General features: G+C 42.7%; 1 protein-coding gene and 2 long non-coding RNA genes across 6 annotated transcripts in view; 1 reads left to right on the forward strand and 2 right to left on the reverse strand.

Annotated features, from left to right (window-relative positions):
* Positions 1 to 4,078: 4,078 nt before the first annotated feature.
* Positions 4,079 to 9,670, reverse strand: LOC129658491 (uncharacterized). Its single transcript, XR_008717366.1, has 5 exons — positions 9,460 to 9,670; positions 9,123 to 9,284; positions 6,671 to 6,898; positions 5,625 to 5,739; positions 4,079 to 4,844 (listed from the first exon to the last, which is right to left on the reverse strand). It is a non-coding gene; the product is annotated as an uncharacterized LOC129658491 (long non-coding RNA).
* Positions 9,671 to 9,957: 287 nt separating this feature from the next.
* Positions 9,958 to 22,006, forward strand: part of CDK14 (cyclin dependent kinase 14) — a 666,835-nt gene continuing 654,786 nt past the window's right edge. For 2 of the 4 annotated variants that reach the window (XM_055589679.1, XM_055589680.1), the window contains exons 1-2: positions 9,958 to 10,362; positions 15,986 to 16,017. In XM_055589679.1, coding sequence (XP_055445654.1) covers positions 10,272 to 10,362; positions 15,986 to 16,017 — 123 coding nt within the window. In that variant the 5' untranslated portion in view covers positions 9,958 to 10,271. Of the gene's footprint in view, positions 10,363 to 15,985; positions 16,018 to 18,920; positions 19,341 to 22,006 lie in introns of those variants that run through there. The other 2 variants (XM_055589676.1, XM_055589677.1) reach the window with 2 other exon arrangements.
* Positions 12,935 to 18,729, reverse strand: LOC129658851 (uncharacterized). Its single transcript, XR_008717535.1, has 3 exons — positions 18,658 to 18,729; positions 13,966 to 14,019; positions 12,935 to 13,042 (listed from the first exon to the last, which is right to left on the reverse strand). It is a non-coding gene; the product is annotated as an uncharacterized LOC129658851 (long non-coding RNA).

Raw genomic sequence — 22,006 nt, forward strand, 5'->3', positions numbered from 1 at the left:
ACTACTCAACCATTATTTTTCCAGTTTCCAATTTTTTTTGGTGCTATTTTTCCTTTCAATATCTATCTGCTGGTGGACTTACACTCTTAAAAAAATGCATTCATTATCATTTTCATGGGTTTACAGGAGGAACAGAGACTTCCCTGAGTGTTCTCGGACATTCTAATAGGACTTAGAGCTTACATGGTCTTTACTGTATGATTATTGAAGTGCCTACCCTTTTGGCCCTTCTGAAAATCACTAGTCTTATCTCGTGTCCATTCTCTACATGGGCCACCTTTCAGTTTCTTGAATGCACTACAGTCTCCCTTTATGCCATCCGGTCCCCACAAGTGCCGATCCCTCTTCCAGGAGCTCCTGCTTGTCCCTCAAATGCCTCCATGGATCTTTTATGTCTCAGTTTATGTGTGATTGCTCAGAGTGGACATCACTGACCCTCAGCTTAGGGTGAAATCTCCCTGCTGGAATATCCAGTCCTTCCCCTATTTAAAAATTTTTAAATTATTTTTTGGCTGTGTCATGCTGCATGTGGGATCTTAGTTCTCCAAACAGGGTTCAAACCTGCACTCCCAGCAGTGGAAGTGCAGGGTCTTAACCACTGGATCACCAGGGAAGTCTCCTTCCCCTCCCGTAAAATGGGCCACCTTTTATTTTCCCTCACTAGTCTGTTAAGCTCTGTGGAGGCAGGGCTTGTGACCATGCTCTGCTGCTTTCACTGCAGGATATCCACCTCTTAGCACAGGGCCTAGGACACAGTAGGTGCTTGGTTTGTATCTGATGAATGGACAAATGAAGACAAGTAAAAGGACTCGCTTGTGATAAGAGAACAGAGTTAGTACTGGAAATCCATTCTTTCAATCTTTTCAACTATATTGGCCTATTCCTTGGTTAGAAGAAATCAAAATAGACTTGATTTGGGAAAGGAGATAACAGTCCCTTAAATTTGTATATAGGCAGTACCAGGATAATTGTCTATCTTTGCTATTAACAAAATCCAATAGACTAGGTGACTTAAAAACAATGAAAATTAATTTCCCACAGTTCTAAAGGCTGAAACTCCAAGATCTTGGACCTCGCTAGAACTGTCTATCTTTGGTTTATAAATGAGGAAGCAGAGGATTAGTAATATTATACAAGTCATGAGAGAAGGTTCTAGAACTGAGAATTAGTTCTCTTCTGGCTCCTAATCCTGTTTTGTTTTTTTACTGCTTGAGACACATCTAGGATTTACGTCTCCAAGCTTATTGCCTTTTATGCTTCACGGATATTTTTGTGTTGTTCTCCAGGTATACGGAGAAGGCGATGGCACCCCACTCCAGTGTTCTTGCCTGGAGAATCCCAGGGACGGGGGAGCCTGGTGGGCTGCCGTCTGTGGGGTTGCACAGAGTCGGACACGACTGAAGTGACTTACCAGTACCAGCACCAGCAGCTAGGTATACTTAACTTTCATCAAATAACTACCATCATGTTGCTATTTAAAGACTAAATCAGTGATTCTCACCTGCTGCAGGTTGTGCAGAGTCATCTTGGAGGGTTTTTCAATCTCTTTGTGCCCCATTCCTCCTCCTCTCCCTGCCTAGTGGTCCTTTGAAAATGCTACCCAAGTGCTATAGACTGAGTATTCGTGTTCCCCTGCCCCCACCACCCAAAATTCATGCTTTGAAAACTGACTCCCAGTGTGACAGTATTTGAAAGGTCACAATGGCACCCCACTCCAGTACTTTTGCTTGGAAAATCCCATGGATGGAGGAGCCTGGTGGGCTGCAGTCCATCGGGTCGCTGAGGGTCGGATGCGACTGAGCGACTTCACTTTCACTTTTCACTTTCATGCATTGGAGAAGGAAAGGGCAACCCACTCCAGTGTTCTTGCCTGGAGAATCCCAGGGACGGGGGAGCCTGGTGGGCTGCTGTCTATTGGGTCGCACAGAGTCGGACACGACTGAAGCGACTTAGCAAAAAGCAAAGATAGATGATTTGGGTATGAGAGTGAAGCTGTCACACATAGGATTAGTGCCCTTACAAAGAGGTGCCGAAGAGCTTCCTCATGCCTTTTGCTATATGAGGACACAGTGAGAAGTTGACAGTCTTCAAACCAGAAGAGGGTTCTCAGCAGAACTCAGCCATGCTGGCACCTTGGACTTGCAGCCTCTGGAAGTGTGGGAAATTAATTTTTGTTGTTTTACCCAGTCTGTTGCATTTTGTTATAACAGCCTGAACAAAGACACCAACTAGTTTTGATATGACTCACTTTCATGGACACGAAGTATTGGATTAACTATTAGTTATGAGCAAAATTGCATTAATCCATTACTAACACATGGGAGAAATATCAATAACCTCAGATATGCAGATGACACCACCCTTATGGCAGAAAGTGAAGAGGAACTCAAAAGCCTCTTGATGAAAGTGAAAGCTCAACATTCAGAAAACGAAGATCATGGCATCTGCTCCCACCACTTCATGGGAAATAGATGGGGAAACAGTGGAAACAGTGGCAGACTTTATTTTTGGGGGCTCCAAAATCACTGCAGATGGTGATTGCAGCCATGAAATTAAAAAACGCTTACTCCTTGGAAGGAAAGTTATGACCAACCTAGATAGCATATTGAAAAGCAGAGACATTACTTTGCCAGCAAAGGTCCGTCTAGTCAAGGCCATGGTTTTTCCAGTGGTCATGTATGGATGTGAGAGTTGGACTGTGAAGAAAGCTGAGCGCTGAAGAATTGATGCTTTTGAACTGTGGTGTTGGAGAAGACTCTTGAGAATCCCTTGGACTGCAAGGAGATCCAACCAGTCCATTCTGAAGGAGATCAGCTCTGGGATTTCTTTGGAAGGAATGATGCTAAAGCTGAAACTCCAGCACTTTGGCCACCTCATGCGAAGAGTTGACTCATTGGAAAAGACTCTGATGCTGGGAGGGATTGGGGGCAAGAGGAGAAGGGGACGACAGAGGATGAAATGGCTGGATGGCATCACTGACTCAATGGACATGAGTTTGAGTGAACTCCGGGAGTTGGTGATGGACAGGGAGGCCTGGCGTGCTGCAATTCATGGGGTCGCAAAGAGTCAGACACAACTGAGTGAACTGAACTGAACACATGCTACAATGGTTGAACAAGTGATACTTTTAGAATGTTCAGTTCATTCATAAACACTAATTAAAACACCATTTTTCAAAGTCAAGTGTATATCTCGACTCTGCGACCCCATGGACTGTAGCCTGCCAGGTTCCTCTGTCCGTGGGATTCTCCAGGCAAGAATACTGAGTGGGTAGCCATTCCCTTCTCCAGGGGATCTTTCCTACTCAGGGATTGAACCTGAATTTCCTACACTGCAGGTAGATTCTTTACTGTCTGAGCTACCAGGGAAGCCCTATCTTTTAACATCACACTTGTAATTTCTTCCCCTAAGGTAGGAAAAGGCAAAACACAGCACTAGAGTTTAGAAGTTTTGATCCATCCATTAGCCTGTTTGAGTTTGGCCAGTTCCTTGCTCTCTCTCTGCTTTAGAATAGTTCCTTTCTATATAATAAGGACAACCATAATTATATCCAAAATATACCAAAAGAAAAAGAAGACACCACACAAGTTGTTAGAAAAATGCTTTATGAAAGAAGAGATTTTGGTAACCAAAGTGTGTCTCAGTGTAATACTGGAACCTGTGTAATGTTCTGGGAGATAGTCTCTTGGCATCCCTAGGCCCATTTCCTTTATGTTACATAGTGATAATGATAATGTCCTTGGAGTAGTATGGGTTAAAATAAGATGAGATCATCAGTTTATAGCCCAGTATAAAGCCATAAGTTATTCTAGTTATTTTACAATTATATATAGTAAGCCATTTTAGCTAGGAACTATGATATGTCCAATGACACCATCAATACGGTTATCCTATGGATAGTTTTTCTGGCTTGTAAGCACTTGATTAGAACAGGCATGTGAATGTAGATGAACTGTCAAGGGCCTTGGGAAGAAGGATTAGAATTTTTTTAAAACTTTTTTTTTTTTTAAAGACTAGGATAGTTTTGGTAAAAAAGCTACATTTCTAAATTTAATTACTCTTAACAGGACTTGTGTAGACTGACCAAAAGGCACCGGGTTTGGATTCCCTGGAAGTATTAACTGCTGACTGCTTTTGCATCCATGTCCGGAGCTCAATCACAGTACTGGCCTCTGAAGTTTCATTCTGATGGGTGCAGCATGATGCAGTGAGACTGACGACAACCATAGACAAGGACTCTCTAGTAATGACACGTCTGTAGCACACACACAAGCAGCACCACAGGGCTAACTGAGTGAGTCGCGACTTAGAAATGACAGCAGATAGTTTCTCATACAAAATTCTATTGTACAAATAATACCACAGTGAAACATAGGAATGAGAGGCCATTCTTATTTTTAAGTTTGGTTTAATAGGGGGCTTCCCTCGTGGCTCAGCTGGTAGAGACTCTGCCTGCAATGCAGGAGACCCAGCTTTGATCCCTGGGTTGGGAAGATCCCCTGGAGAAGGGAATGGCTACCCACCAGTATTCTTGCTTGGAGAATTCCATAGATAGAGGAGCCTGGCAGGCGTGGGCTTCCCTGGTAGCTCAGATGGTAAAGAATCTGCCTGCAGTGCAGGAGAGCCCCAGTTTGATCTCTGGGTCGTTTACTAGATCTTTAATGATTTAATAGGAGAGGGGAATTTATCAATATTTCAAGGCACACTTTGACCTCAATAGTTTATTTTCTTCAAAACTATTCTGAGCTAATTTATCCTTGACACCATTTGAATGGGTTTGCAACTTTTTTGTTCTTTCTGCAATCATTTGCAAGTAGGTCAGCTGACTTACATCCCTCGGTCTCCTGAAATACATGATGAAAAAAATTAGAATTACCTGCAAAATAATCAGACAAATATAGGTTTTATTCCTGAACAAACTGAGAGGTTTGTGTCAGCACTAAGTTATTTCTGTGAAAGTGAAAAGGATTTGAATTATGAGTGACTAGGTAATGGATCGGAGAAGGCAATGGCACCCCACTCCAGTACTCTTGCCTGAAAAATCCCGTGGACGGAGGAGCCTGGTAGGCTGCAGTCCATGAGGTTGCTAAGAGTTGGACATGACTGAGCGACTTCACTTTCACTTTTCACTTTCATGCAGTGAAGAAGGAAATGGCAACCCACTCCAGTGTTCTTGCCTGGAGAATCCCAGGGACGGGGGAGCCTGGTGGGCTGCCGTCTATGGGGTTGCACAGAGTCGGACACGACTGAAGCGACTTAGCAGCAGAAGCAGCAGGTAATGGATGGCTGATAGAACAGAAGAGAAGGAGGCAGGAGAGCCTCTATTTACCTGAGCGTGAGAAACACTGGTTTCTGCGCCCTTCCATTTCCCTCCCTTTTTTTGATTTTAATTAAAAAAATTGTTTTAAAATAATTATTATTTGTTAATCTATTTTTGACCATGCCACACAGCAGGCGTGTGGGATCCTAGTCCCTGACCAGGGATCAAACCTGCACCCCTGGCAGCAGAAGTGCAGAGTCTTAACTGTTAGACTGCCAGGGAGGTTCTCCGTTTTTTAATTTTAATTTTCTCTTTGTCAAAACAACAACAATAACAAAAAGGAACCCGTAAGATTGGACATTACCCAACAGCTGGGACATAAAAGTCAGTGGCGAGAGCTCTGAATTCCATGTTTCAGTCTCACTGATGACTCACTGGGAACTTGGTATCGGTCACCTAAACTTGTGCTACTTCAGTTCCTGGATGTGTGGGAAAAAAGGATAATATTTGATCCTAAAAACAATTAACTAGGGTAACCGTTTAGAGTTTGAAGAGGATATTTAATTAGGTAAGTTTCCACGACTTTAATAACTACACTCAACTATATGCCATAATCATTAGCTATCTACCATAATTAAATACTAAATATTTACATTAATAAACATATATTTTCACTTTAACTTCACTTTCCAACTCTAGTCCCCACATCCTTGTTTCATGGCTTTCTTTTCTCTGATACCATCTTCTGATACTGTTTCAGATCAGTAAATCTGCTTCTACGGGGACTTAAGATTCTAATCAAATCCTGTATATTTCATCTCATTTGGATTAAGATTCATTGTCTTAAAATACTGCCAGCATATGAGCCTACTATTTTTCTTATATGAACAAGATCCATTAATAATAAGAGCATAATTTATGTATAACATGACTAGTGTATCTTAGTTAAATTTCACAACTTTTTTATTAGTGGATCTTTGTCTATCTTCCTTGTGTATTAATTACTCTTCCTTAATGTGTCCCGGTGTATAAGCTGAGAGAGGGGAAGTGTCACCATTCAACTTAGAATTACAATTTTGCAGCTATGGACGACCCTAGAGGTCAGCTAGTTGGAAATCATCATTTCATAGATAACGAAGTGGGTAAGTCACTTGTCTAAGGCCACACAGCATCTGGGCATAAAGTAGGGATGAGAACCCATGAGTCCTGGGTCTCCAGCAACCCGCTGGAATTACTCGAGGCCTAACTAATACCCTTTGATCCCTGGGTCAGGAAGATCCCCTGGAGGAGGGCATGGCAACCCACTCCGGTATTCTTGCCTGGAGAATCCCATGGACATAGGAGCCTGGTGGGCTACAGTCCACGGGGTCACAAAGAGTCAGACATGACTGAGCAAATTAATACACATACATGCTTTAACTGATGAATTTGATTCAGTTCCACCCATGCTGGGTTCAGCCCCTCAGTAAGCTTATCTGTTTATAGGCAGACACTACACCTTTAATTCAGGCCAGAGAGAACTGGCACAGATCCATTCTCCCTCTGAAAATACATATGCCATACAGATGCTGGAGAGTCATCTTTGCTTCTGAGGACAACACATAACTTCTCAGTGGCAGCAATACATTCTGAATTCATCTGAAAGTGAAAAGTAAAAGAAAGTATTAGTCGCTCAATTGTGTCTGACTCTCTGCGACCCCATGGACTGTAGACCCCCAGGCTCCTCTGTCCATGGGATTTCCCAGGCAAGAATACTGGAGTGGTTTGCCATTTCCTCCTCCAGGGGATCTTCCCGACCCAGGGATTGAACCTTGGTCTCCAGCACTGCAGGCAGATTTCCTACTGTCTGAGCCATGACAAATATTTAATTCACATCCACTATGAAACAGGTATTATACCTTTCATATCTAGGGCCCTACAGTCCATGGGGTCACAAAAAAGTTGGATATCACTTAGTGAGCAAACAACAACAACACCCAAGGCCCTAACCCTTGGGGAACTTACACTGTAAAATGAAGGCAAATATGGAACAAAGGACCATACCAAGAGTTGAGTCTGGGAAAGCCCTGGTGGCCCAGTGGTTAGGACTCGGGGTTTGATGCAGAGGGCACAGATGCTAGTCCTAGTCTGGGAACTAAGATTCCGAAAGCTGGGCAGCACAGTCAAAAAAAAGATGAATCCTATAACTTAAGTGTACATATCTTAAAAGCATCCAGTCAAAATTTCCTTTTTAATATCACAGTTTCTTGGAAATTAGCCATTTTAATTTATAACCGATGAAGGGAAGTTGATTTTTCATACTTGCCAAGCCTTACATGGTCCACTACTAACAACTGTTTCTCCTGCAAGATATACCATGGCAGTTACGTGAAATTTTTTTGGAGTGGGATACGTAAAAATGTAGTAAATATTATGTTTATGTTTTAAATTATATTTCTATTATTATAAAATTAATGCATTTTGGGGGTAAAGCATTTAAATTATATTTAAGGGTACAAAGTGCAAAGAAAACATTCTCTCTATCCTGAGTATACACACTCAGCTTTTTGTTCCTCTTCCGAAATTTTCTAAGCATTTAGAAACACATATATGTCTATTTTTTCTTATAACTATGAACATGGGTTAATGGTAAATATAGTTTTTCCACTAACCCGAGACATATTTATATATTTATTGGTTATATATATTTATTGGTTATATACATTATATATATTTATTGATCTGTTTCATTTTTTAAAATGTTTACCTACTATACCATAGACTACATATACCATAATTTATTCAAACAGAAGTTGATCTTTTAAAAAGTCAATGATACTAAATACTGGGAAGGTAAAACAGAGAACATGAATTATATATATGTATACACACACACACACATATATATATATAAACATATTCACACACACACACACACACACACACAACATTGTCAGAGTGAGCAATAGGATTAATAGGCTAGCCACAGAGGCATAGTTGTCAAAGTCCATTCAGTTAATGACTACTTCATCGCTGTTGACTGGTAGGTACAACCCATCAGTATCTTGATTGGTGCCTTCAGACTTTTCATTCAAAGCTGCTGCTACCTTTCTCCCCAACTAACCTGATGTAGTGGTAAAAGCCAAACCTTCTCCTGTCTGAGGCCACACGTGGTGCTGTCAGTAACATCTTGTTAGAGGCACCAGGACCCAACATCCATTTTAACTCATCAGTTTAACTTTCTTAAGGAATTCCCCACCCTCTGCTCCCCACTTGCGTTGACTTCCTGTCTTTTATCAGTCGCCATTTATCGAGACCCTATAAAGTGCTCAGTGCAGAGCAGAACCAATCGAAGTCTTCCACCTCACAATTTAAGGAAGGCAGGGGGCTAGTTTTTGTTTTCAGATAAAAGTCTATTAATAAAACATAAACTCCCTAAAACTTCCTGTAAACCAAATAGCATTGTCACATGCTCACAAACTCTCATTACTTTCATAGCCAGATGACTCAAGATTACTACATTTCTATTCATAAGGACTTTGTTGGCCCGAAATCAACACAGTCAGGCCTTTCCACCATCTTCCTTCTCTCTCTCTTGGGAAACAGACTTTTGGAGGCTAGCTCCAGAATGAAGACGATGTGTGTCTGCTGCCTGAACTGTAGGTTCTGGGATTTTATAAAGCCCGAAACCCACTTTTAAAATTCTTGTTTTGAGATTGGGGAAGTGGAGGTCTGAATTTTTTTTTTTTTTTTTTTTTTTTTTGCCTCTAAGCCTTTCAATTTAGAACCATATTCTAAAAATGGTAAATAGACTAAGGCCTTCTGCTTGCTACTTACTATAGAACTGGATATTCATATCAGAAATCAGCCGCGTCTACATTACCGTCTGTCACTCAGCGTGACGCGGGATGAAGGGAACAGACCACCAGCCCTGCCCTGCCTGGGGAGTTGAACACTTGAAGCTTCTGCTTTGGCAGTTGACTCTCCTAAAAAACGGGCTCACCTTCCTGTTTAGTTCTTTCGCTTCACAGTTTCCTTGTCAAAACTGAAGAAAAACAAACAGTCACCGTCAAACCTGGGTGCATCCCCGAGGCTCTTCCACTCCTCGGACCGAGAGGAAGCGATCTCGGCCGACCCCACCTCTACCCCCACCCACCCCGCTCTTTTCACAGGCGATCGCGGCAGGGACAAAACCGCTGTGATAAACGATCCAGGCTCACCCCCTTTCTTTTCGGGGCCTCCCCACAGCGCGAGACGGGGTTCCTAGCGGCGGCCGGCTCCCAGCCTCGCCCGATCGCGTTTCTCCGCCGGCCGGGGTCCTGGACCGCGCGGGCAGGGCCGGCCGCCGGGAGAGGCGCGCGGGGGCGCGAGCGGGCCGGGGAGGGCGGCAGGGAACGTGGGGTCCGGGCCGGGGGCCGAGGTCGCGCCGGGGTCCCGCGCCTCGGGGGCCTGCGCCAGGGGGAAGGCGGGGCCGAGGCGGCGGCGGCGGCGGCGGCGGGAGGGGGTTGAGGGCGGGGCGGCTGGCGGATCCGCGCTGCGGCTTTCTCTCCCGAGCGCCCGAAACTCGGGGCTGAGAACTTCTCCCTGCCCGCGCCCCGCGCGCTCGGCGACCGCCCCCCAGCCCCGGCGCCCGCACCTTGTCCCCGGCCCGCCCCCGCCCCCGCCCCGCCTCCGCCCGCGCCGCCCCCACCGCCGGCCGCCGGCCGCGCTTCTCTCGGTTACAAAGGAGGGAAAATGAGCTGGGCGGCGGCGGCGCGGCGCGGGGCCACCACGGAGGCGGCGGCGATCGCGGCCGCCCCCGGCACCACGTAGAACGCCCCCGCCCGTCCAGCCGCGGCCCAGGCCCGAGCCGAGCCTGCTGCTCCTCGCTCGCCTCCCCAGCCCTGCGCTTCGCCTCCCGGTCCGAGGAGGAGGTGGAGGAGGTGCAGGAGGCGGAGGAGGCGCCGCCTTCGCCGCGCCGCGCGCCCTTGCCGTTGTCTGCGCTCCGCTCTGGACCAGTTTGGGGAAGTTGCCCGAGCCCCGTGTCGCCCAGATGTGCGACCTCATTGAGCCGCAGCCGGCCGAGAAGATCGGCAAGATGAAGAAGTTGCGGAGAACTTTGTCGGATAGTTTCAGCCGCATTGGTAAGTGGCGTGCTGTCCCGGGCACCCGGCCCGGCGCCCTCGGCCCCGCGCTTCTGGCACTAGCGGCTCAGGGGCCACCCGGGACTGGCGTGGGGTGCGCTGCGCGCAAAGGGTGGGGGGAACAGTGCCCGGGACCTGGGGGAGGGCGACGACAAAAAGGAGGGACACCTCTTCCCCTCATGATCGGAGGGTTCATTTCTGCATGATTTTAAGCCTACGACTTGGGTTCCCTCTCCTCGCCACTAGCGCTCCTGCCTTCGCGCCCGCGGGGGACAGGCGAGGGTACGCTCCGTCCCCCGCTGCTCTCCCAGCTGCGCGGCCGCCTGGGTCACTTTTTTTTTTTTTTTTTTTTTTTTTTGCTCTCAGGCCTTGGTATTGGGTGTTTAGTCAATAATTTAACTCTGGGAATTGGTGAAATGTTGAGTTTGTGCCATGGTATTGTTTAACATCCAGCCTAAAGAGAAGTGGGACAGATACCTTGGGATCTTTTGTTCGGTACTTCGGGTCCTCGAAACCGAGATTTGGTTGTTGAGTCCCGAGTTCTCTGAATCTTTCCATTGCTGCAGAGAAATGTGCTCTGTGAACCTGTCTGAACATTTTAGGAGTAAGTCTCCCAAACTTCTTCCATATACTGGAGCTCCAGGGCTATTGTCTTTAAATCAGCCTGCCCGTTGACCGACAGATAGCCGACCGAGAAATATTCGGGACATTTAAGAATAAATCCGTGTCACAGACTATCACAGGCTGACAACAGTGTCACGTGGAATGGGTTGGCTCGATTTCTAGGGTTGGCCATAAAACCCCCTTTAACCTGACAACGGCGGCTACCTTTTCTAACATCTGAACTTTCATTTACACAGGCAACTGTTTTCAGCAGGAAAATGGTACAAGTACTAAAAATAATACCTCGGAGTCCCTAAGAAGCCTTTTGAGTCCCTCTAGCCTTTGTTTCGCTTGTTTAACATGTCATCCATGTTAATGAAGGTGTTAATGGAAATTAAACGTAAGGTGCTTCATGCCTTAAACTAAAACCGTGGAGTGCATTTGAGTATTGTCCTTGTCCTTCCATCCATTCATTTAAAAATAGTGGTATAAGTGCATCGTGAAATATGCAAACTTCCCGCAAGTCAAAATATGTTTTTAGTCTAGGTTTCTTTGTTGTCTTCTAACTTAAAAAATTTCGTATTGGTATACATAATCTTTCCCAAGATGACCATAAAGTTATGGTATGAAACCAATATTTAGCCCTGGTTTATTTATTTTGTGTATTGGGTATTTGCAGTTTTATGAGTTAGGGATGCCTATGAAGAGCCCTTGCATTCAAATGAAGTTTGAAGCCAAAAAGAGTGTGAGAGAGCAAGGTGTTGAGTCTCTGTGCATTATAAAGAAGGATGTTTCAGCCCCCGACCCAAACTATCACAGAGGCAGATTCTGGAGTCCATTAAGCCCTGTTCTAAAAGGCACTAAATGTATATTTACTAATGCTAATGACTCTGTTGGAACCCATCCAGTTTTGTGTTAAATAATTCATTGCAATTGAGTCTCAGTAAGAAGCCAAGGACATTAATATAAAAATTCCTTATGTTTAAATAATTTCCAGGTTTTGATTGACAATCAGTAAAATTAGGATTAACTATAATGCTGGCAAATGTGATATTGTTGTTAACTGGATTTTATAGCTTACAGAGATTTAGTGATGTGGAACTCCTTTTGATTCCAACTCTTGTGAAAATGTCTTCTAGGTTCTGGTAGATTTTTACCTCCTTCTTTTCAGAAGCAGTACAGTGCTGTGAACATACCTGATTATTTCTTGTATTGATGGAGGGCCACGATTCTGAATAGCAAATCTCACTCTGGAATACTGTAAAAGGAGATAAGGAGGGTTAAGTGACTCTGGTAGTACACCAAGCTCAAGACATTCATTAGAAGTAGCATTACAGAAGAGAAGTCTTTGTTATCTACATATTTTTTAAAGTTTTATTTGCAAAATCAAAAAGCAATGAAATCGATCCCAGTATTGAAGGATTTTTAAGGTACTGGAGGCTGCTGAGTTGAAGCGTCACTATGGGGTCACCTAGTGTATAGATTAAAGGTATGGGCTGTGCGTCAGGTGGAGTGGGGTTTCCCGTGTCATCAGTTATAGTGGAGTGACCTTGGACAGGTCCCTCATCTCTGAGCTTGCTTTTCGAGTCACTTTGTTATTGGCACTTAGTTAAGTAACGCATAAGATGTCCTGTGTTGTATGGGATTGAAGACTCCATAGATGTTCCTAATGTGTTATGTTAATGATTACAACATCCTGACATATGGATCTTCTGGTGGAAAGCAAGAGAAAAGAAGTGGCCATTGACTTGATAGTAGAGTTAACCTGAAAAATGGATGGGTGTGGGAGTTACGCTGATCTGGGTTCGAATCCCATTTCTGTTGCTATCTGTGTGCCTTGGCCAACTAGCAGAGTTTCCCTAAATCCCAGAGTCCTCATCTGTCAGTTTTCCTAAGGCCGTTATGAAGATTAGATCAGGTAAAATACATAAACTATCCAGTGAATATCTTTCCCGTGGTGAAGATTGATCCTGGAGGCTGTTACTGTTCCTTCTGATTTCTCAGTTTATCTTCTCTATCTTCTTCTTTCTTTGTTGGTACTTCTTGAGGAGATCAAAGAGTGAATGATTTAGTCCTGCTGAGTAATTCAACGTGTCAGTATATTCATTCCCTTTAACCAATCTACTATGGGTTTTGAAATAAACATACTGACTTTATTTTGCCTTTTTAGTATTATTCAAAAGTATAGTTTGTTATAGGGTAAAATATATAGTATCATTGTTTAGCCATGAGAAATTAGTAATCATCTACAGAACATGAGGACAGTTTTTGAAAGTCTGTGATTTTCATTAATTATGGATTAATAATCCATTATTATAAAAGATTAATAATAATAACTCTACACGTCGGTGACATTGCTAATGTTTAATTTACTTGCACATGCAAGATCAGCCAACTTTGTTACTACCCACTTCAAATACAGCTGATCTGAGATTACTGTATTATAAAAGGTCTAATAAAACACACTGATTTTCAAGCCATAGCACTCTAATTTATGACATTTGCCAGGGAGTGACACAGCTATGGTTCTTTTGTAAGATGGGTGTAATTGAATTTCAAAGTCATCCATTGATTTCAGTAGTGAGTATTTATGGTTTTTTGCTAAATAGTGTTAGTGTGTTCACTTATTAGGAATTACTATAGTTGTGTCACTTTAAAAAAATTAGCATAAATAGAGACAAATGGGAAATTGATTGTTTAAATATTAAAATCCATTTCCTCTTTTCTTTCCTTGTTTCTTTTATTTTCAGATGACTGCTTAGAAGGAGAAAGACTTTCTGTAATACCTAATGTGAGGTTAAGGTTGAACTGATGTTTCTTCATATTCGTTTGAATGCATTTCTTCACACTTACTTGGATTATCTCCCTGAGAAAGGAAGTTTATACTCTGTGCTATTTGAGATGAACCCTATGTATACCATTTCTTTAAAAGATGAAGCTTGTGAGATAACTGAAAAAAAGGAAGAGGCTGTGGTTACGTTGAAATTGGGGGTTTGTTACCTTGTTCTGTAAGAGTGTAATTTTAGAGTCCAGCTGTCACTTGATAAATCCATTCTGTCAAAAAGAGAAATGTAAGGTTAAAGGTTCACATGCAAAATTGAACTATTGCACCATATCCTCCCCTTCCCCATGCAGTTTCAAAAGACTTTACTTTGAAAACTGTGATATGGAATTTATATCTATGATTCTTTCATAAGAGACAATACTACCTGGATTCTTTCATAAGAGACAATGGTACCTGGTTTTCATATGCCAAAACTTAATGTATCTCAAAGGGTAAGATGCTATTCTTTTGCCCTTGAAGTACAGCTCATTAATTCCACAAATAATTATTGAGTACCTCCTGTGTGCTGGATATTGTGCTGGTGTTCAGAGTCTGTGACCACTGATACTGGTTCCTGTCCCTCAAAGACTTTAAGAGAAGACAGGCCAATGAATGAGCATTGACAAATTCTACCAGAAAGATTCGCATCATTTGCTGTTGGGAGAACATAGGAGGGATACCATTTTGGTCTTAGTGAGATCATGGAAAGACTTCTGGAGGGAGCAGGGTCTGAGCAGAGGACTGAATAGAATATCTGATTTTTTTAGATGGCTTAATATATGCCCCTTTGTTAACCCAGAAAAATGTAATATGCTTGTTATTCCATGATATCCTTGAAGACAGTTGTGAGTTTGTATTTACATGAATGATTAATGACAAGCAGGGAATGTAATCAATAACGAGATGTTGTATGCTTGTTTAGGTCAGAGTTTCATCAGTGACCTGATAAATATTTGGCAAAGACAACTTTAATTGGTCTTTTTTGTTACCACTAATTGCTCTTCAGGGAAGGGATTCAGTGTTTAAAAGAAACAATGCAAGGTGTCAATTTAGTAATGAAGTGTTCAATGAAGGGGTAGACTTCTTGGTCTTAAAATATTCTCCCCTGTGGTGTCCTGGGTTTGAGAATAGTGTATACGGGAGATTATCTGGCTTCCTTTTCTTTATATGTTAGAAAATACACCTGCAATTCCCCCCTTCTCTTTCCTCCTTTTCTTTCTACCTATAGATCCCAGCCCTTTATCCAGAAGGTTGGAGGAATTGGTAAGACTTAGGTGGCAAGAAGGAAATAGTCCAGTCTGGATGTTAAAGATTTTCTAGTTTCTATTCTATTGAGCCTGAATAGAACTTTAGAGTATAGACCAGTAAGCCCCTATGCACAACTGTGTACATCTGAAACGTTTCTCCAACTCATGATTTCAGTTAAATTTGCTCCTTTGTGCATTCTTTTTAATCTCAAATATTCTAAATAATTGTAGCATTTAAGGACCTAGGTGTTTGTCAGCTAAACATGAAATACTTCTCTTTCTCTTCAGAGTAATTAAATGCCTGTTCTGAGGGTATAAATATTTCAAGTAAATTTCAAGTATTTGCTTGTTCCTGCTAAACACCCCAAATGTATTGTTTCCTTTGGTGACAGCCTGTTAGAAAAGTGATGTTGAGAATGTTTGAATGATGTTTCTGCAGTGCTTATTTTGCACATCTTATCTTTCATCATCAAACTTAAACTTCTCTCAGTATGAGAATCTCATTCGGGGCCCTGTGCAGAGTCGGTGTCTTCCTGACAATTGGTTTGGGAGTTTCAGCCACCCACTGCATAATGGTAGACGAGCAAACAACAGAAATTTAAGGGGAAATTGCTTTCAGATTCCTTTTTGATTCCTTCATACTTTGATGAAAACATTTTTCTACTAAACGAGAAATAGAGGAAAGATATGCCTACTTCTTTTGCATGGTTGGGAGTGTAGTTTCATTTACGTATTTATGAAAGTGCTTCACAAAGATGCGTGCTATGCAGTTCTGTCGTTTGCAGCTTTCATATTTGTATCGTAACATTGTTATTCAGGTTGGGGTACAATTTTACTTTCTGAAATGGAAACACCATGCTACTTCTTTTTTAAATTTCCTAGAACTTAGATACTTGGCCTCTTTGAGATGTTTCACAATAATTGTTTCCTTTCCCCTTTTATTTTATAGCCTTGAAGAAAGACGACACCACCTTTGAAGAGGTAGGTTAAATTTCTTTATCTAACGTTAGAAGTGTTTGATTACTGCCAGGTAAACTCAGTAGGTGTCAACTTTACACTTAGAAGCAAACAATCTTAAAAAATGCCTTAGAAAAACAGACAAGCGATGGCATCTTTTTATTTACATTGTATTTTCCAATTTTAAATAACTGTTCAGATTGAATTTTGTTATCAGTCAACAGAAAGGTGTCTTTTGAAATTAACAAGTGAACACAAGACCCCTGCCAGCTTTGTTTGGTTGCTTTGCTGACGGTGGTGCTGCTGGTGAAGCCCAGTGTCATGTGTGTGCTCAGGGCAAGTCTGGAGCTGTTGGCAGGTCGGGTCCCACTGCTCCGAATGAGGGCATGATGCGATGCTGACGCCACAGATCGTCTGTCAGACTCCCAAAGGAGGTGCTGTCTTCTCTTGTTCTAGTTTTCCTGGTCTTTGCCTATCAGATCTGTCTTTATCTACTTGCCGCAAAGTAGCATTGTTCCAGAAAGGTAGGGGGTTCCTATGTAATTAATAGCACTCTGCATGTGATTTTTCAGTTGTACTCTCTCTGAATTTTTGATAGTATCTGTGGGGATCACTAGACAAGTAACATGTTTCCAGAATGTTCTCAAGAGCTCTGTAGAGTGAAGTGTTTCATTGTTGCCATTAAAGCCACTGTCATTGATATATGTTGTAAACGGGGCCGTGTGTGTGTGTGTGTGTGTGTGTGTGTATATGTATATATGTGCTCAGTCATGTCTGTCTCTTTGCAACCCCAAGCACTGTAGCTCGCCAGGCTCCTCTGTCCATGGGATTCTCTAGGCAAGAATACTGGAGTGAGTTGTCATGCCCTCTGGCAGGGGATCTTCCCAACACAGGGATTGAACCCAGGTCTCTCATTGCAGGTGGATTCTTTGCCATCTGAGCCACCAGGGAAGCCCAAGAATACTGGAGTGGATAGCCTATCCCTTTACACACACACACATACACACACACACACACACAGTATGTTTATGTGTGAACATGTATGTATCTACACAATGTACTTATCCTGTAGCCTGATGGAAGAATAGATGAGTTTGGTTGTGGTTTGATTTGTCTTAACAGTTGCAAATTCCACGAAAGAGGCTACCTGACTCCCCTGTGCTGCAGTGCTTCAGAGAGGAAAGGCCACATGTGCTAATGGAAAGTTCCCTGGGCCATGTGGCCGGCTGTGGTGCAGGACAGAGGCACTCAGGGAGAACCTGCACCAGACCGGGATTTCTGGAAGGTGCCCGAGACATTCAGCTCTCACGGTCTGCCACTTCATCTGTTGCACCTGTTCTTTTTTCCCCACTGGGTCCAGCTCTACACATGGCTTCCCCGGTGGCTCAGCGGTAAAGAATCCTCCCGCTGATGCAGGAGACACGGGTTCGATCCCTGGGTCGGGAAGATCCCCTGGAGGAGGAAATGGCAGCCCACTCCAGTATTCTTGCCTGGAGAATCCCATGGACAGAGGAGGCTGGTGGGCTACAGTCCATGAGGTCGCAAAGACTGAGCGACTGAACAACAACAAGCTCTACAAAGCTGCGTGTCCCTGGACTCCAAAGCAACTTTCCCTGCCAACATTCCTGAGATATGCTGTGAAATTTAGTGATTCTAGACCTGAAGCAATAAAGGAGTCTTTTCTTTCCCATCCATAGTGGGTCATAATGCTATTCTCCTTGAAACCTGTCTTTCTGGAATTTCTGCAGTGTTACCAAGATGTTTTCCGGAGAGTATTTTCTTTCTTCTTGGAAGAAATCAGTGTGAGAATATTGAGCACCTTTTCTGTATAAAGAAAACTCTCCCCTCTAATAATGGAGGTAATTTAAGTTTACATTAAAAAAAAATAAGGAAAAAGAGAAGAAAAACCTCCCCAATCCTATTATTGAATTACATCTGCTATTGAATGTCCTTGCCTCCTTTCTTGTGTAAAGAACAAACAAAAACAACCTCTGCCCCCAAAACTGTAGCCCATATATTTTATCCCACTTTTTTTTTCAACCTCTATTTTTGAGTATTTTTACAGATGACACCTAATCTTTGTTAGAAAATTTTAAAAACCTGTTGTCTTGTTTAAACACCATGAATGATTGTATGTTATTCTGCCACGTGGTGGTGACATCAGCTTTCAAAAACACCTGAGGCTGGAACCTAGATGGAAGTTCAGGACGTATGAGCGAAATCTGTAACTTCGTGCCCTACCTTACCCCCACGCCTCTGCATAGCCGAAGGTCTAGATTTTGCAATTTGGGGAAAAGTTATCCTTAGCTTTTTTTAGAAAAGAATTAATTGCTTAAGTTTTGGCAGTGCTGGGTCTTCCTTGCTGTGCAAGTTTTTCTCTAGTTATGGTGCAGGGGCTTCTCACCGGGGTGGCTTCTCTTGGTGCAGAATCCAGGCCCTGGGGTGCAGGGGCTTCAATAGTTGCGGTGGGTGGGCCCTAGAGCACAGGCTCACCAGCTGTGGTGCACGGGCTTAGCTGCTCCTTGGCATCAGGGATTGAACCTGTGTCTCCTGCATTGGCAGGTGGATTCTTTACAACTGAGACACCAGGGAACCCCTATCCTTAACTTTTATAAAGCCATTTTTTTCCTCTGCTAAAGGAAAGAGATTGGATAGATAGCTTACGTCAGTAAATCACGGAATGTTCCATCTTGAGGAGACGTTGGAAATCAGATGGTCTACTTCATTGTTTCGAAGGTGGAGGGCCGGGGCGGGAGAACAGGTGATTTTTATTTAGTCAGGGGAGGACCCAGGGCCAGGAGCCTGGGAGACAGGATTAGTAAAGACATGCTTGAACGTCAGCCCCAAATCAACCACCCTTTCAAGGGCAATCAACTTCCTTTCCCCAGGCCTTTTATAAAATAGAGATGTGATAGTACCTCCTTCCTAAGGTTATTGGGAGGATTGTGTGTGTGTTAGTCACTCAGTCGTGTCTGACTCTTTGCGACCCCATGGACTGTAGCCTGCTAGGCTCCTCTGTCAATGGAATTCTCTAGGCAAGAATACTGGAGTGGATTGCCATTCCCTTCTCCAGGGGATCTTCCTGACCCAGGGATCGAACCCAGGTCTCCTGCACTGCAGGCGTATTCTTTACCATCTGAGCCACCAGGGAAGCCCATATTGGGAGGATTAGTTAAGCTAAGTATATAAAGATTCCAGAATAGCCACTGGCACATAGTAAATGTCTTATATTTCATCGTGTCATTGTCCTTGTCTTCATCATTGCCATCATTATTGATGCTCTTACCATGACATCTGCCTTCTGTAGTTGAAGGGCTACAAGGAGGATGGAAAGATTAAATTCAAAGGTAAGTATTAGGTCTATGAGGAGAATTATTTTCAGGTGTTCCCTTAAAATTTCAAAGACTTCATGTGATGATTTGCATATTAAGACTGTAAAACTACTATCTAAAAACCCACCATTTTTTAGATTCCCTGAAGGGATGACTGCCTGCGTTCAGTTTTGTAGCTCCTCTGTGTCTTGCATGTGGTTAATGTTCAAAAAATAGCTATTGAATGTGAGTGAATATATGTTGCAAATGAAGAGAAAGTTCATCCCAGGGTCAGCCAACATCGGTTCTCATTTGCCACTTCCTACCTATTTGTGCAGGTATTTACTTTACCCAGAACTCAGTTTTCTCATTGGTAAAACCAGTCAGTAGGACTGTGATCTTCAAGTTGCTTTCTCTCTGTCAGTGCAGCACAGAATCCTGCAAAACAGTCAACATAAAATTACAGTTTTACCAAGATCAGAAATGTGTACCAGATCGGTGCATATGTAAACAAGAAGTCACTGAGGTTTTGTATGATCATTTTCAGATTATAATGGTAGACATTTTCTTGAATTCCTTTCATGGTCTTCCACTTCTCCTGTGGGAGTTGGGGAACTCACAGTCCACTGGAATCCAATTAAGATTTGAGTCTTGGAATCTGGGGGCTGGGTGCAAGCCTTAGATATGCGTGAGGTGTGGCGACTCCTTCCTCAGTGTTTATGAGCTGGAGAGTGCCTTATCTCAAGGAGTGGCTTTCTCTAGAGTGCCTAGACGGGGAACGTGGTAGCTGCTCCCTTATTCATGTAGAATATTTCTGTAGGTTGTGTAAATGTTTGACTTTGAACAGAAAGAGAAAAAGAAATGTGGATTTCTTTGGAAGAATTTTTTATTTTTCCTTCCCTTCCCCCCTCTAACCCTCCTTACTTTCCTTCTTTCTTTATTAACTTATAGTATATTATTAGTTTCAATAATGATTTCGTGTTTGTACATACTGCAGAGTAATCACCACAGTAAGTCTAGTTCACATCTGTCCCTATACATAGGTACAAAATTTTTTTTTTCTTGTGATGAAAACTTTTAAGATTTTGGTTCCGTTCAGTTCAGTTCAGTTGCTCAGTCGTGTCCGATTCTTTGCCACCCCATGAATCGCAGCACGCCAGGCCTCCCTGTCCATCATCAACTCCTGGAGTTCACCCAGACTCTTACTGTCTTAGAAACTTTCAAATGTGCAGGACGGTGTTATTAACTGTAGTCACAGGGCTCTACAGTACATCTGTTGGTCATCTGTATGTCTTCTTTGGTGTTTGTTCAGATTCTCTGCTCATTTTTGAAATAGGATTGGTTTTTGCCGTTAAACTGTGTTACATCTTTATATATTTTGGATAGTAATCCCTTACCAGATACACTATTTGCAAATATTTTCTCCCATTCAGTGGATTGCCTTTGCAATTCTTTCTATAATCCAGTTGCCTTGTTGATATGCCTTGTTGATAGTTTCTTTTGCTGTGCAGAAGCTATTTATTTTTGCTTTTGGTGTCAGGTCCAAAAAATTATTGTAAAGATTGATGTCATGGAGCTTACTGCCAGTGTTTTCATCTAGAAGTTTTAGGGTTTCGGGTCTTATAATCAAGTCTTTAATCTATTTGAGTTATTTTTTGTGTATGGGGTAAGATAGAGGTCTAGTTTTACTCTTTTGCATATAGTTGCCCAGTTTTCCCAAAATATTAGAGTGTCCTTTCCCCACTGTATATTCTTGGCTCCTTTGTACGTTAACTGACCATAGATGTGTGAGTTGATTTCTGGGCTTTCTATTTTGTTCCACTTACCTATGTGTCTCTTTTTATGCCATACTGTTTTGGTTACTGTGGCTTTTTAATATAGCTTGAAATCAGGGGCATGATGCCTCCAGTTTTGTTCTTTCTCAAGATTGCTTTGGTGATGTGGGGTCTTTTGTGGTTTTATACAGATTTTGGAATTGTTTACACTATTTCTATGAGAATTGTGAAATTAGATTCTATTTGCTATTTTGGGTGATGTGGACATTTTAACAATATTATTTCTTCCAGTCATGAGCATGGAATATCTTTCCATTTCTTTCTTTCATCAGTGTCCTATAGTTATCAGTATACAGGTTTTTTTCACCTCCTTGGTTAAATTTATCTCTTGTTATTTTAGATTCTTGATTAAGTTGTAAAGTGAATTGTTTTCTTAATTTGACTTTCTGATAGTTCATTATTTGTATATAGGGCATTGATTTTTGCATCCTGAAACTTTACTGAATTTATTTATTCTTTATTTTAAAAAATTCTTTATTTTTGTTTTTGGCTGTGCTGGGTCTTTGTTGCTGTGTGTGGGCTTTCTCCAGTTGCAGGGAGCAGGGCAATTAGTTTCTCTCGCTGCAGCTCTCTAGTTGCAGGGTGCGGGCTCCGTATTGCGAGGGCTTCTCCTGTTGCACAGCATGGGCCCTAGGGCGTTCAGCTTTCGGTACTTGTGGCACGTGGGTTTAGTAGTCACTGTACATGAGTCTAGTTGCCCTGAGGCCTGTGGAATTCTCCTGGACCAGGGATTGACCCCATGCACTCTGCACTGGCAGGCTGATTCTTAACCACTGGGCCTCCAGGGAAGTCTTCGTTTATTGCTTCTAGCAGTTTTTTGGTGGACTCTTCAGTTTTCCATATCTAGCATTATGTCATCTGCAAGTA

The sequence above is a fragment of the Bubalus kerabau genome, chromosome 8, assembly GCF_029407905.1.
Source record: "Bubalus kerabau isolate K-KA32 ecotype Philippines breed swamp buffalo chromosome 8, PCC_UOA_SB_1v2, whole genome shotgun sequence".
Classification (NCBI taxonomy): domain Eukaryota; kingdom Metazoa; phylum Chordata; class Mammalia; order Artiodactyla; family Bovidae; genus Bubalus; species Bubalus kerabau.